Source organism: Paramisgurnus dabryanus, chromosome 3 (assembly GCF_030506205.2).
Source record: "Paramisgurnus dabryanus chromosome 3, PD_genome_1.1, whole genome shotgun sequence".
Lineage (NCBI taxonomy): Eukaryota > Metazoa > Chordata > Actinopteri > Cypriniformes > Cobitidae > Paramisgurnus > Paramisgurnus dabryanus.
Window position 1 is genome coordinate 20,537,116 of NC_133339.1, and position 16,579 is coordinate 20,553,694.

A 16,579-nucleotide genomic window follows, 5' to 3' on the forward strand; every position below is an offset into this window, starting at 1 on the left:
TTTTTCTGAATGCGCATGCGCTGTACGCAGACAAAAAGTACAACAGACGGCGCTATGCTAAGTGCGCATGCTATGCAAAAGAGTATTTAGTAAACGGAACAGTTGAAATATACACCATGTTGTGTCTGTGTCTCTTTAAAGTGCCCATCTTATGACTGCTTTTCCACAAGTTATATAGGTGTATGAGTTCCATCAAGCATGTTTCAAAAGTTGTTTGCTCGAAATAGCTTGTAGGAAAAGATTGTTACCCATCTCTAGTAGCCTCTGTTTCAGGGCAGTTCAGATTGTGCCGTTTTGAGCTAGTCTTACATATTTATGAGCTACTGCTCCTTTGATCACGCCCCACTACTAACGTCATGTGCCCGTGCGCATGCTCAGTGGTCTCGTGAGCAGTACAGACCATACTGTGTTATTATTTTATATATTATTATTATTAACGGTTTATGTTGCCAACAGACAAATCATGCAGAAAAGTATCACTAATAAGTACACTACAGGAAAAGAAACTCAATAATGAGTAAATTGTGATGTTACGTTAGCAGTCACAAAAATAAACTCGTTTTCCCTGGACAATGCTAACATATTCCCATTATAAAACATTTTCAAACGCATTATTTTCGGAAATTACAGAAATTAAGACCCGGCGGGGGATGTATACTGCTTGTGGACCGCGTGCTAATTGCTAGAAGCTAGCGGGAGGTCCGGACCGTAAAGTTATAAGGGGCTCGGGGGTTAGCCTCATCAGAAAAGCCGGGGCGGTAAGGCCCGGTCTCGGTGTGTCAAACTATCATGACACACAAAGATTCCAGCGTAAATTGTGATGTAGAAGTCTGAACAATACACGCGTTTTCCCTGGACAATACTAACATATTCCCGTTATAAACATTTTCAAACGCATTATTTTCGCAAATTACAGAAATTAAGACCCGGCGGGGGATGTATACTGCTTGTGGACCGCGTGCTAATTGCTAGAAGCTAGCGGGAGGTCCGGACCGTGTAACTTATATATCTATGCGGACCGTAAAGTTATTACAGGCTCGCCTCGTCAGAAAAGCCGGGGCGTACGGTCTCGGTTAGTTTGGCAAAAAGCTTTTAGCTCTAGCATCATAAATGTAGTATTTTGTGACAGAAGATGACAACATACAAAATATAACGTGACTTCTTACCTTTGTGATGAAACAACGCGATCACGAATCGAATCCAGTCTGTTTCAGATGTGTGAATGATCCATGAAAGTCCAATAAAATACATCCAATTACCATTTTTTTCCACAAATGCGTATAATCCGTGAAATATAGATACATAGTCTGTTGTTTACATCAGATTTCGCATGAAGGTCTTATCGCCTACAATCTGAGGACTGTTTGCGTCGTAACACACTGTATATAAGATTACTCCGGGTTCCAATAATCACGCGTTAAAACTTTGTTTTTAAAAGTAGGTGGGAGTATAATCCATAATATCCAAATAGCGCTGTTATTTCCGTGAGACATGATAACAGCACAGAGGGTCTCATTCAAGTGACTGCTCTATGCTCTCTAGCTACCTGGTGAGTGGAGACCTGCGAGTGGGGTGGTGGGCGGGAAAATTCAAACTGAATGTGACGAAACTTTTTGTTACGTCACAACGGAGCTGAGTTTTAACTCGCGCAATCTGAGACTCAAGGCAGAGGACATTCAGAAACCTGTATCTCACTCAAAACAGCATGGATGGATTTTTTTCCAAGTTTGTATGCGTGTGGGAGCATCAGAGACACAAATGAACACCCCAAAACCCAGAAAAAGTGAGTTTTTCATAATACGGGCACTTTAATAAACTACAAGATCACAGCGAGAAAGACCACAAAACGTTATTTTGCACACATGTTCTGCACCTTAGCCTACTGGATTCTGACTTTTTATTTTTATTATGATAACGGTATATTCTGATCTAATTTATGCTTTTCGTTTTATCGATGTTGCGCTGTTGCATGCTGGCACTTGCAATTAAGCCGAATGCACTCGGTGCTCTGTGTGTCATATTTAAAATCATATTTAGGTGTTCATCAAATTAAACATTTAAAAAAACAGGTAAGCTCTTCCTGAAATGTAGTTGATGACACGAAAAATATCTGCACTTAATTAAGCCCGACACGATTGTCTCTTTTGTGATTTGATTTATGGTCGGTGTTTTCAAATCATAAAAAAAAGATTTCTGAAACAAATGATATGAGAATCATCAGGTGTTTCTGTACCTAAAGTAAATAAAGAAATGATCAAAGTCAAAGTAAGCAAGCAGGTATTTCTTTGCAAAATAAGCGTAGTGTCTATAAAATCATTAATTTAAGTGTTTTTTGTTATAAATGAACATTTAAGGAACTGTATATAAGGCTTAGTTTTTATCATTTACACAAACAATAACAAATTATAGTCTATGTCATTTTTTTGTCATAACTACTTTGACGCGCTGGTCACTTTATCAGAAAGTTGTTTCTATGTGCTACCTTCAAAAATGTTACGCAATAATAGATATTTTTATTGGATTTCAAAAAGAAATTTAAATAAAGCTCACTAATGATTGCAGTAGCTAAGTGAGAGATTTTCTTGCGCAGGAAATGCATATACGCACGGACATTCAAACCAAAGCAATAAAGCGTAAATTTAAATAGACAATCAACTTCTTATAAAATGCGGTTGTTCTTTATTTCAGGGATAACTCAAGCACATGTAGTCCTTGCTTAATGCCGCCCTGTTAATAATACATTGTTTTAGGAATATTTATTTAATGTGGGGTAATGTGAAGTAGGCATAATCAGCTATCATTTCATTCATGCTTTTTTATACATGGTTGCACGCTGTTTTCTTTCATGCACAGTAGCCTTGGCCACCCCCTGGCCATTTAAAAAAATCTAGTTCCACCACTGCAGTAGGCAAAATCTTTTTAAACTGGCTGATCAAGTCTTTGGTAGAAATAGCATTGAGGCAATAACTCAAAAGACTTATTGACTGTGGCGAAATCAGTCAACATATTCACATTTCGAAGGCTGCGTCCAATGGAGGTCACATTTCTCGTGGTCAATTAGTAATATAGAAATTACAGTGATTGATCCGTACATTTTATTATTGTCATAGCCTGTTATTGTGTACATTTTGACTTTACAATAACAGTTACATAAGACAATAACATAAAAATTTAAATATAACATGTAGAACCTGTCTAGAAATCTAAAAGCCAATACAGTAATAGTAGAAGTGGCACATTTGCGTATTAAATATGGTTAATTAAGTGTAATTATGATGACAGGACCTATAAATATAAATCCATAGAACAGAGATACTGCACTTTAACATTTTGATAAAAGCATCTTAATGTAAATGTAAATTATTTTGCTATAATGACAATTTATTATAAAAGAATAACTCCTCACCTTTAAACTGAAGAAGTGAAAAAAGGGGAAACTCCTCAACGTTAAGCCGTAGAGATAACACAGTAATCACAGTACACAGTTAACTGAGAATCTTCAGTCGTGCCTTTTTACTGATATCTGTTAACTTGATAAACCTGTTTGAAAAGCATCACAGTGAATCCTCACTCATGCAAATGTGTGGATAAAAAAGCTTTTTTGAATGTTATACTTTTTTAAAAATTTATGGCAGAAAAACATTTATAAAAACCATCACATATTTCAGATAACATACCGGCCTCATGATCTTTTATTTCCAAGCTGTCATTTTACTAAAAAGCCATATAAATGCAAGCAAAGAGCTCAAATGTCATTGCCTCACCCTTTCTTTATGATACAAAAAAGGTGCTAAAGTTTACTAGCTCAGGGGAAGCATGCACTTTAAGTGGTGGACTTTAGCACCACTTATGGTTCTACAATTTAAGCGGTTCCTCTATGATTATGATCCTTTATGATTACGAGCCAGTGATCATAAAGGATCATAATCATAGAGGAAATAGAGGAAAAGCATGGTAAAGAATTAGTAATATATTTATATACAGTGGAATACAATTTACTCCAAGGTACTTCAAAGACTAAGAAAGTCAAATTCCATGACCTTTGCATTCTCAGACCACAAGGCTTTTCTTCATTAGCCCCAAAACTTTTGAATTCTCTTCCGATTGAGATTAGGCAAACTAAAACTTTTGGTATTTTTAAATCTCAGCTTAAAAATTTTTTTAGGTTAGCTTTACTGAATTTCTTGTCTTTCATGTTTAATTTACAGTGTATTGTGTCTCTTTAATTTGAATCTTTTTGTGTGCTGTATCTGTTGTTTTAATTGTTTCTGTATAGCGCTTTTTATAATGTACATTTTAAAGGCGCTATAGAAAATAAAGGATATTATTATTATATTATTTGTCACTAGATTATACCAAAATGACACATTGTAGTATTGTCATGTTTCCAGCGATGTCACCTTTATGATGTCAGAATTGTGGGGGGGGGGGGGGGTTGTATATCAACAGGGCTGAAAACAGGGGACACTTGTTCTTTAAAATGAACATATCAATAACTATATATGCCATAACTGATCGTGGATCAAGCCTAAAGGGACACTCCACTTTTTTTGAAAATATGCTAATTTTCCACCCCTAGAGTTATTGTAAAATGGCTGCAGCAGGCGTAGTGATATTACACAGCGCCTGACAATAGTTCCTTGTTTTTGAAATATACAAAGGGTACAAATTTCCGGCTGCTAAGTAATATCATTTCGCGCGTCCTGCAGCCGCAAAGTCCTTGATTATTATGCCAGAATGAAAGTATAGTCCTGGCCATATCTGCATAAAAAAATCGCAACTTTTAATTTCCGTCGGTCTTAGAACACGATGTAACAGGTCTGGTAATCTTTTAGATCTTATCTACACACGCTGCTGTTCAACTTACCACACCCAGGTCACCCCACTACACACATCTGATCAGTTCATCCTCACTCTTGAGCTCGACCTAACTCCCCCAGTCACTGCACACAATCCCCCATTGGTCACACTCCGGCGCAAGTGGCGCAACCTGCGCATATGCATGGCAAGCCGTTTTTAATTTTATTTGTTGTGTTCTTGATATCAACAATTCAATTTTCACTAGTTAAAATTTTAATTCTTAATATCAGAAATTAAATTTCTAGTAACAATGGCAATTGATGATATCAACAATTGCATTTCCACTAGTTACAATGTTAATTCTTGATATCAACAATTAAGTTATTGATATCTGTAATTGTATTTTCACTAGTGAAATGTCATCATATAGTCCAGGCAAACTCATTTTGGAGCAAGTTATTGTAAAATATTTTTTTCAGTATAGATCATTTCTATTAGGTGTCCAGAACAACATAATAAAAGTCCTAAGAAATCCTAGTTGAGGAAATATGTTAATATCTCATCAATCCAAAATGTGTGCCAATAAGGCCAGTCAACAATAAACCCCATTGGGGCTATTTTTTTTCCTTTACTCCTATCAAAATATAAACTTTACACAATGAAAGTACCCATGAAAAATATATATTTTTTTTGTATTTAAAGTTGCTTTGAAAATTAAATTAAATTTAATCTGCAAATGAGCTATACACCAATCGAATATGCCCAAAATACACCCAAAAGTAATTGTTTTGTATAACAAATTTCTTTTGAAATGAATTTGAATATGCACATGATCTTTATGCTTTTTGAATATGTCTTAATTTGCATAAGCAGATACACCATTCATAGTATGATAAATATATCGGCCCAATCTTCATCCAATCATCCTGCTGCTTTTAGAATGGCCTCTAACCTGAAAACTGCCTGGCTTGGTAGTACCTGCCAGGGGTTTAACCCCTGCCGATATATTCTTCAGGGTCACGGGGGAACACAAGCCTCCCCACTAAGGTCACAACAGAAGTGGAGGTGTTTTTGTTTTAACACTTGTTTTTGTTTTTTAATCTAGCCTGGATCCTCGACCCCTTCTCTGTGGCTCTTGGTTCTGGCACCCCTATATCAGTTCCTGGCTTGTTCTTTGCTTAGTTCTTCCCCTCTGGGTCATATTCATTTGATAAATCAGGCAACTGTGAGTTTGTAAAGCTAGTACCACAACACGATGTTTTATTAACAAAGTTTGTGAGGAACACATTCAAATAATCTACCTAATCGACCAGCTGTCAACAATCAGCAATCAGGTGTCCACCTGATCAGCATCAATGGAAACCTATAGACTGGCAAACAACTCAGCCAGATTCCTTGATAGTTTCAGCATCCCTCCACCACCCCATCTCCGCACTCTAACCTGGTCACCTTCCTAACCAGAACGGGTGGAGTGTTCTGGGTTCGGGCCTAAAGCCGATCCTGGCGCACTCTCTTTGCCAGGAAGTGCTCCGGGCTCAGGTCAATACCGAGCTCGAAGCCCTCTCCTCAGACAGCACACCAAATAGGCATTCTAATAACTCTATCTGACTTATTTGTAAGTGTGAACTCGTGAAATTCTCCCCAAATGTCAGTGCAAGGGAGTCCATGTTTTTTGCATGTGCATCTCTTTGTGCTACAGTCTAATATTTCTGTGGTGCCGCAGGCTGATCGATCATTATTGGCATAAATGCACGTCTTTTACCAAATTACGGAGTGGAAAGGGGGAAATAAACGTATGGATCCAAAAGACTGGTGTGGCATGTTTTGGATGGGAGATTTATGCCAACAATGACCGATCAGCCTGCAGCACCACCAGAAATATAAGATGTAGTCCACTGTTGTTGCAAGAAAGACTGCAGCACAACAGATGCACGTGGAAAAAACATGGACTCCCTAGCACTGACATTTGCGGAGAATGTCGTGGTACTAACTGTACAAACTCACAGTTGCCTGATTTATCAGATTATTATAATGCAGAGGAGAAGAACTAAGCAAAGAACAAACCAGGAACTGATATATGGGGTGCCAGAACCAAAAGCCATAGAGAAGGGGTAGAGGATCCAGACTGGATAAAAAATTTTTTTTTTTTTAAAATGTAAAAACAAAAACACCAAAAAAATAAACCACCCATAAAATCTCCCATTCGGCTGCTACCTTGACGTGGTGGGGAGGCTTATGTTCCCCTGTGACTCTGAAGAATATTGGCAGGGGTTAAACCCCTGGCAGGTACTGCCAAGCCAGGCAGTTTTCAGGTTAGAGGCCAGTCTAAAAGCAGCAGGATGATTGAATGAAGATTGGGCCGATATATTTATCATACATATGAATGGTGTTTCTGCTTATACAAATTAAGACATATTCAATAAGTGTAAAGCTCATGTGCATATTCAAATTCATTTAAAAAGAAACTTGTAATACAAAAAAGTTACTTTTGGGTGTATTTTGGGCATATTCGATTAGTGTATAGCTCATTTGCATATTACATTTATTTTTCAAAGCAATTTGTAATTTAAAAAAGTACTTTTCATGGGTACTTTCATTGTGTAAATTTCATTTTGATGGGAGAAAGGAAAAAATAGCCACATTGGGGTGATTTGTTGCCTGGCTTTAATGGCACACATTTTGGTTTGATGAGAAATTAACATATTTCCACAACTAGGATTTCTTAGAACTTTTAGTATGTTGTTCTGCACTAAAAAAAAGTATTCATTGGATTAACTCAATTAAATTGTGGGCAGGATTTCCATCCAATATGAATGTGTACCCCTAACTCATAAAAAACTGATTTACACAATTAAAATATATTGAGTTTGTCAAACTCAATTTAAAGTAGATGGCAGCACTCAATTAAGTGTAGTTGCCTCAACTCAATTTAGTGTAGTTTGAATTACTCAATCTATTGTAGTTTCAATAACTCAATGTAGTGTATTTTCAATAACTCAATTCAGTTATTTTATATAAAACGTTTTTATATCATACTAATTAGCATGAGCACATGTTAGCATGCTAATAATAATAACATTTGATCCTTTGGATGAGCATGTGAGAAGAGACTGAGAAGAGACTGATCAAACCGGCATTAACACAGTTATTGCTCATTGAGAGAAATACGTCACATCCACAACTTAACCACAAGCACCACTCTTCTGCACAATGGTAACCAAACAATTTGAAAAAATATAACACAAACGCTTCTGAATCAATAAGATAAATCAATAAGATTAAACACTATTAAGTCTTTCTCTTTACCTAAAAATGAATAAAATAACACTTAATTAAAAAAATTACTCACCAAAAAGAGTTGCATGCTGGGAAATACAGATCCACGGCCCAGTTAGTAATAGCAACAAAAGTCATTCATGTTGTCCCAATATAAATGATTAAGTGGACTGAACGTGATAAAATTAGGTTGAGATAAAAAAACTGTAATTTTTTTCCAGAACCCAAACACAAACTAATTGTGTTAACGCAATTAAAAACAAATTAATAAATTATAGTACATAATTTTGTGTTAGAATAATGTAATATATATACTTATTGCTCTTAATGAGGTATTATACATTATTTCAACACAATTTTAATGTGTCATTCCTAAGAAGGGCTTGAATAATTTTTTTGCCTGGACTATAAGTGTTTAGCGATTGAAAAAAACTGTAATCAGGCATTGTTTAAATGCGAAGATTTAAAACTTTTTAACAATTGATTTAAAACTATTTCAAGATCATTTGCGATTTATAGATTTCACATACGCGCATGTTTTGTGCGCACATTCCTGTTATGAATCACATGTATGCACTTCTGAAAAATGATCGTGAGATCAAGTTAAGGCCGGTATGAAGCATTTTATAAATGACGCCCCAGGAGTTGTAAAAGTGTGTGATGTGCTCCACCAGCACATATGACTCACATATTTCTAAAAGACTAAATCAAATCACAATTGCTGAATTGAATCATCTATAATCCTGAAAGAGATCCACCCATTAAAATTATGACTGCTATCAAAGAAAGTTGTTATAGTGTTATTTCAGAGCTGGTTTCTTTTGTGTTCAAGACTGGTTAGTTTAGTTCAACACTTTAATTTGGAAGTGAATGTGAAATTCTTGAAATTCTTCACAAGTCAAGGCACCAAGTGCTGTATTCTGTTCTGAATTGTGTCCAGTGGTAAGTGAAGATGATGTTTGTGAAGGATAAGACACAACAAGGATTATGTGGCGAGTGGTAGGGCTGTCACGATTGTAAAATTTCCCTATGATGAACTGTCTTATAAATATTAGTAATTATGGTGATTCTCTGCTTCAGGGCTATGACAATTCTGGAAAAAAAATTGTTATACAAATATATAAATTGTTGTACATATTTTTCTGTGCTTCATTCATTAAATGAATGTACATCATTGATAAAGCAATGTTGTCAAATGATGTCAACTAATGTGGCCCCCACCTGTGATCACATGACTAGCAGTGCAATGGAGGATGAAGGCTCCACTTAGTGGACTAATGCTGAAATTTCAATTGTTTAGCCAACTGTTTAGTGTAAATGCTAAGAGTCGCTTTAAAAAGATATAAGGGGGCTGTCAAAAATATCTGATGTAGTCCATAAATCAGAATTGGGCATCTACAGTGTAAATCCAATGTGTTTTGAAAGGGAGGGGTGAGCGGTGGACTGGGTGACACAGGGTGAACATGCAAACTTCACACAGAAAGGTCACCTGGCTTGAACCAGGGACCTTCTACTGTGAGGCAACAGTGCTACCCACTGAGCCACTGTGCCACCCTAAATCACATACTAAAAAAGTGTTATGAATTAAATATATATATATATATAAATTGAAAATAAATATTTAAAAAAAAAATGTTTTTGTAATTTCATAGTATTTCATTTTATTATATTCATTAAATAAAGACTGTTTAAAGATTTATGAATAAAAAATATACAGTTAAATGCAATACAGTAAACTTTAATAATTATAATAAACTATAACAAACAAAAAACCTTCCGGTTATCTGATTTCATCTAGTCGTTAATAAAATCTGTCATATAGTAAATCTATCAAGTTTACTATCAAATGTAAACTATAGAAAAACACAATGAAAATTACGACATTTATATCAAAGTAAATTAAATTGATATATTATTCTAGCATCTAATGCTTGAAGATGTTTTATAAACACCATTGTAGAACACATCTATTCTGGAGTCTTATTGGTTATTTTTCTACATTATGTATTCAAAGTCGTTTTATATACAATTAGTTTTTAAATAAAATTTGTGTTTTGCAATAAAATAAATTTGCTGGCACAATTACATTTGTCTCTTATATAAAACATTTGAATGGGAATGTATACAATTTTACATGCTTACTGCCATGCAAATAGAAAAAGTCACCATTTTTCCAACTGTCACATAGCAAGTGCTGCTTTCCATTTTTTTACAACATCGTGAAGCACTTTTATTTTTTTCCGAGTGTAATCTGTAAACGTTCCTCAGTACCTTATGCATTTCAAATGGTTCTTAAAGTAATGATGACCCACTTTCTTTCTTCCATCACGTTTTCCAGGAAACCTAAAGTGTCGGTATTTGGCTTGTCTTTTTTTTGGCTGATGTCCGACTGACAGTCCTTTGCAGGAAGCTACTAATAATTGTCCGAGGCCATCGATAAAGAACTCTAAGAGGAAAAAGGTAAGAAACAGTTAGATGGGAACACCTTTGGACAATTGCATCTATAATCTGTAGTCAGATGGTTGCATGCCATTTCCTAATAACTCTTATTAAATATTTAATAGTACCTATTTTTAGGCTTTAAAAGCTGTGCTTGAATAATATTCAATGTAATCTTTTACTGGAATTGGTGAACTGATGTAAAATGCATGTTAACCTGAAACCATGAGATGTACCTACCAGTGTGACCAACTCTTTTTAGAAACGGATCAAAGCCGACCCGTCGTACGGCCTCTGTCCGTGCCAGGAAATAGTTGACCACCCCATCCACAAAGTAGCAGCCGTTAAACCCTGGAACTGATTGGTGCTTCAGCTTATGCATACGTCTCAGACAGCCCCCCTCCTCTTCAATACCTTCCTCATACTTAAGGTGGAAATAAAACTGATTGCTTCCCACTGAACCACCAACCTGGGGAAACAAAGAAGATTGAATGGGGTCCTATAATAATTGATAATGTAAATATGCTATATTGTTTTTATATTTTTTTACCACATCCAGTTCTGGAACTTTCTCCATGATTTCCACAAATTTTTCAATTTTTGTGTTGTTCCTGAATACATAATCATCATCAACCCACAGAAAGTATTTAGTGTCGACCTGTGATAAAGCCAGATTCCTGCCAGCAAACCAGCCCTGACAAAACAAAGTTAATAATCAGTAAACGGCAACACTGAAACTTTTAATGGTTGTAAAGACACAATATATTTTGATTTTAAAGGGATAGTTCACCAAAAAAAAAAAGAAAATTGTCATCATTTACTCATTTACTCACTCTCAAATTGTTACAAACCTTTATAAATTTAGTAGGGCTGTCAAAAGATTAATCGTGATTAATCACATCTAAAATAAAAGTTTGTGTTTACATAACATATGTGTGTGTAGTGTGTATAATTAATATTTATATATAAAAACACACACAGTCATGTATATATTTAAGAAAAATTGGTTATATTTATATATAAAATATTTATATTTCTATATAATATAAATTATATAAATGTTTATACAGTATATAAATGCAAATATTTCTTAAATATACACATGAATGTGTGTGTATTTATATATACATAATAATTATACACATTACACACACATATGTTATGTAAACACAAACTTTTATTTTAGATGTGATTAATCACGATTAATCTTTTGACAGCCCTAAAATTTAGTTTTTTTTTCTGCCGAACACAAATGAAGACATTTATAATATAATGTTAGTAACCAAACAGATCTGGGACACCATTCACTTCTATAGTTTTGTTTTCTCCTACTCTAGAAGTCAATGGTGCACCAGATAAGCTTGACTAGAAAATCTCTTCAAAATAACTTCATTTGTGTTTAGCAGAACAAAGTCATTTCTACTGTTAAAGTTAAACTTGAGGGTGAATAAATGACAGAATTAAAATTTTTGGCAGAACTGTACCTTTAGGGATCTATCTTTACATTTAACATTATTCAAGTTTTAATAAACACTTAATTCTTTTGTGAAAAAACATTTACCTGTCCAGGTGGCATTATATAGTGCTCTATATTTTCACCGAGCACCTTTTCTGGAGTCATGCTGTCGTCTGCAATAATGATCTTGATTTCTGGATAAAACTTTCTGATACTGTTGATAAGAACATTCAACTCCCGATACCTCAGAAAGGTTTTGGTTGTTATAGTTACCTGTGAATTTATATCTGAGAAAGACAAGTCATTGATCAGTGTATTTAAAGACTTCAATTGACATTTATTTACAGTTAACTACAGTTTCTTATTAAATCATGAATTCAATCTACGGTCCAGCTACAATCTTGAAGAGGAGGTGCACTTAATGTTGTTGCTATATTTTTCTATGCTTTCTATACATTCACAGACCAAACACAAAAAATCTGCACATACAGTATGTGATGTCAAAGATGTTATGCAGACTTTTTGCTTTTGTATTACATTTTAAAAATTAGTTCAAGCTTGAATTCATTGCAATTTATTTTAAAGTAAAGTATCTGCCAAAGGCATACATTTAAATGACTTTTGTGTCTTACCGGTCCCTGGGTCATACAGAACTGGCACTGAAGGTCTTGTAATTTTTATGGGAAACATGGCCTTATGGTCCTCAAATGAAAAATGAACTGAGGTGAGAAGAAAATTAAAGTGGTTTATATTAAATGAACACTTAAAGGTGAATTCAATGCAAAAACCCTATAAAGGAAACAAAACAAAATATACTCTTTGACACAAAAGCATAATACTTTCTGAAACACCGATGTCACTATTACCCATATCTTTAGTCTTGACATGATAGACGGTGCTGGTGTAGGTCACTCTGCTCAGCAGATGATTGAGTTTTGTGAGGCTTGTAGATGAGATAGTCAAATCACTCTGACCCTGTCCATCCACATGTGCTCCATTCATGACATCCTCCACTGAGAGCACCCCATTCATCACACTTAAAGATACCTGCAGATACAAAAATGTTTAATGAAAATAAGCGGATTCAGAACTGTATGATGTAACTCAAAGGATGATAGCAAAACTGGAGTTGAAGCACACCAATGTAAAACCAAGGTACAGAACAATAGTGATGGAGGTAAGGGTAAGAACAGATCTACTTGTCCCTGTGTCTACCTGCAATGGGAATGCAAAAGACCCTTCACCTTATGTTACGTGAGCCAAAATACTTCAAAACAAACCTCATAGCGTTCTCTTTCTTGTGCATGCAAAGCCAAACCTATAAGAATGGGCAGTTTCACATTGTAAACTTGTTCAAAATTTCAAAACCAAAGTTTGATTTCAATCATTGATTTAACTTTAATTTCGATCTTTGACTGATCTTACTGAGTCAATATTAAAGATATCAAAGTTATATTTTCTGCACATTATCAAGGATGATTTAATAGCAAACATTAAATCACAAAAATGCTGGGTTTCATAGACCAGATTACAATTAAAAGATCAGATGAACTTGACTTACATGAAGAACAGATTTTACCTGGTATTATACTTTTTTGAAGTGGGACCAATGTGACACCATGGATGGGATATTGGAGAGGAGAGTTAGACGCGGCAAGAACAAGTGGCTCCATATCTACCTGCCTCCTGTTATAAACACAGTTTGTTTCTCAATAAAATAATCTCAAAATTTGAGGAAATATTTGTTGTAAGTGCTAAGAACATTAACAGCTATTCATAATACAATACAGTGTTTTCATTGATCACATGATACCTAAAGATCTGAATCTTACGAATAAGTGTGACTATACTATTAAACCAGTAACATTTTACAATAAGGTTGTATTTGTTAACATTTGGTTAACAAATTAGCTAACATGAACAAACAATGAACAATACTTCTACAGCATTTATTTATATTTGAAGAGTTTGGTTCCAAAATGTGATAAACATCTTTTTTTAATAGTTACCGCAAATCAGTATTGTATCAGGTTACAGTAGTATTAAAAAGTAAATTCTTCATTTTACGTAAAATCAAATATCTGCAGTGTTATTCTGTCATCTTTTTTTCTAAAACTCGATAAAAGCCAGTCCTCCTTCTGTGCAGAATGCAATAAATCTGCTCAACAAATCACAGCGCACCCACTTTGTACTTCTTGATCAACAAACAAAAACAAAATTGTAATTTTGATGGCATTGATAAACGTGGGGTGGTTTTCTGTGGCGGGGAGGAAACGTAAGCCATCAAAATCTAATAATATACGCGAGAGGCACCCAGGCGAAGGAAAAATGCCGGCTGTTGCTTGTTCACACACGACAGCATCAAGCTTCTGTCATGCTAACACATGGATCTTATGAAAAACTACATTATTTTACTCGAAGTCAACAAAAAGCGAGCAGGACCAAATTTTTTATGTTTTTATAACCTAAAGATGCCATGTGAAAGTTTGTGACAGAAAATAGTGGTTTTCATCTTGTCACTTTCTTGGTATAGAAAACACATTTTTACTGAATTTAGTCAAAATTGGTTTATTGCGTTTTGGAACCAAACTCTTCATCTGTTCATGTTAATTTCGGCATTTACTAATACGTTTATAAAATAAAGCATTGTAAATGTTACATTATCTAATGCACCATGAACTAAAATGAATTACTGTATAAACATTAACTGATATTATGTAAGGCATAATTGACGACGGGCCGTTGAGTTATAAGAAAATAATGCACACCGCGGGAGCATTATTTTCAAATAATTTAATGGCCTGGCCCGGAGTCAATTATTCCACTTATACCACATTACCAAAAATATTCCTCTGGTGCCTGTTTTTAAGACATGGTGTGCGGTTGTTAAAAAATAACCAACACCCATGACACATTTCTCAACCAACCAAAATAAAGCATTCAACAAACCCGTGGTATAAGTAAGGAATAATTGTCGACGGACCATTGAATTATAAGAAAATAATGCACACCCAAGGTGCAATGCGGCACGATGCAAAGTGGGTGTGTATTATTTTCAATTATTCCTCTTATATCACGGTTACCACAAACATTGCTCTGGTGCCTATTTTTAAGACATTTGACAAGTTAGGTGTGCGGTTATCAGAAATTAATGCATACCCACAGAACATTTCTCTGCCAATCAGAATACAGCATTCAACAGACCCGTGGTATAACAAGAATTAATACATGTTGAAAATCTACATTGTTTGTTAATTTTAGTTCATGCATTAACTAATGTTTACAAATACAATCTTAATGTAATGTGTTACCACTAAATCCCTTTGCAAGATGTAACGAAGAATAAAAAAACAAGGTCATGAACTTTGTTAAGAATCTTTTTTACCTGACTCGATATTGTCTGTACTCTTCAGACCGACGTCTCCGAAGGTCTTCCAGTTCATTCTTAGGCACATTTTGAAAAGCTAAAGCATATCCATTACAGGAACAGGACTGATTTTTACTGGAAAATAGACCAATGCTGTAGACACAAGTCACACGCAACAGCAAATAAGTCCAAATAAGAGACTATATGAACTAAAGAATATCAGATTCAATATGAGACGCTTAATAAACAACCTTTCAACTCACCTTGTGTTAAAGTAAACTCTTTTCTGAAAATGAGTTTTGCTGTTGAAAAGAAAAAAATATTAACCAAACTTTATTTTTTTCAAACTTTAAATAGTCTGTCCAAAGTCATTTATACAAAATTATACTTTACAAAGATAAGTACACCAGCTAGAGTATGTAGCCTATTTTTAAATGTAAACATGCATTTGAGTAAAGTGCTTTGGTTTACTTTGTGTATTAAACAAGACTGAAAACAAACATCCAATAAAATATGTTATTTTAAGAGACAATGTAAAGAGTTGCAGTGTCATACCTGATGGGCAACAGTCTTTTTGAGATATCCGAAACATTTACCATTCCATTAAGTAAACTGTAAATACCCAATGCGGCAAAAGCAAGCACACTCAGGAATAACTGAAGCAGACAGCGGTAGTTCATTACAGAAGATAACCTGAAAAAAGTTACATTCATCAATAGCACTGCAATACTAACAACCTACTAAAGGAGCTTTAACATAACACAAGTCCAAATTAAAGTGCAATGCTTAATCCAGCTAAATTATTTCTATATGATAATTCTGTATAACTGACCGACGAGCCAGGCAATGAATGTTTCCACTGTTTTACACCGTGGACTTTATAAGCATATACTGTGATCAAGGTCTATATTTATTATACACTAAGGCAGTGGTTCCCAACCTTTTTTGCCCTAAGTACCCCCACAGCCGTATCAGTAAGGCTCAAGTACCCCTTCATCGAAACTAAACCTAAGTTGTGTTTTAAAGACAAATAATTAGTAATATTTATTCATTTTAAACATTAAAGTAAAAAGCACTGACTGATGAAGCATGTTTATTTCAACAAACCACTATCATTGCGATCAGTGTTTGCATTTTATCGGCTCATTTGCATTTTAAAAGACACACCCAAAAACGGCACATTTTACTCAGCCCTACAAAATGGCAATTTTGACATACTATAATTAATTATCTGTAGGGTG

General features: G+C 34.8%; 1 protein-coding gene across 1 annotated transcript; it reads right to left on the reverse strand.

The window, feature by feature from the left end:
- Positions 1-10,059: 10,059 nt before the first annotated feature.
- On the reverse strand, positions 10,060-16,025 carry LOC135733778 (beta-1,4 N-acetylgalactosaminyltransferase 1-like). The gene is made up of 11 exons (XM_065252565.2): positions 15,894-16,025; positions 15,602-15,640; positions 15,357-15,491; positions 13,551-13,657; positions 13,252-13,289; positions 12,838-13,018; positions 12,604-12,690; positions 12,077-12,258; positions 11,066-11,209; positions 10,756-10,984; positions 10,060-10,522 (listed from the first exon to the last, which is right to left on the reverse strand). The coding sequence occupies exons 1-11, from the start codon at positions 16,016-16,018 to the stop codon at positions 10,341-10,343; spliced, it is 1,449 nt and encodes a 482-aa protein (XP_065108637.1). The 5' UTR covers positions 16,019-16,025; the 3' UTR covers positions 10,060-10,340.
- Between the last annotated feature and the right edge of the window lie 554 nt (positions 16,026-16,579).

Coding starts and splice junctions, on each gene's coding strand:
- LOC135733778 (XM_065252565.2), bottom strand. CDS start 16,018: ATGAACTACCGCTGTCTGCTTCAGTTATTCCTGAGTGTGCTTGCTTTT. Junction 15,641..15,893: donor AAAAGACTGTTGCCCATCAG/GTATGACACTGC, acceptor TCTTTTCAACAG/CAAAACTCATTTTCAGAAAA. Junction 11,210..12,076: donor ATATAATGCCACCTGGACAG/GTAAATGTTTTT, acceptor TTGTTTTGTCAG/GGCTGGTTTGCTGGCAGGAA.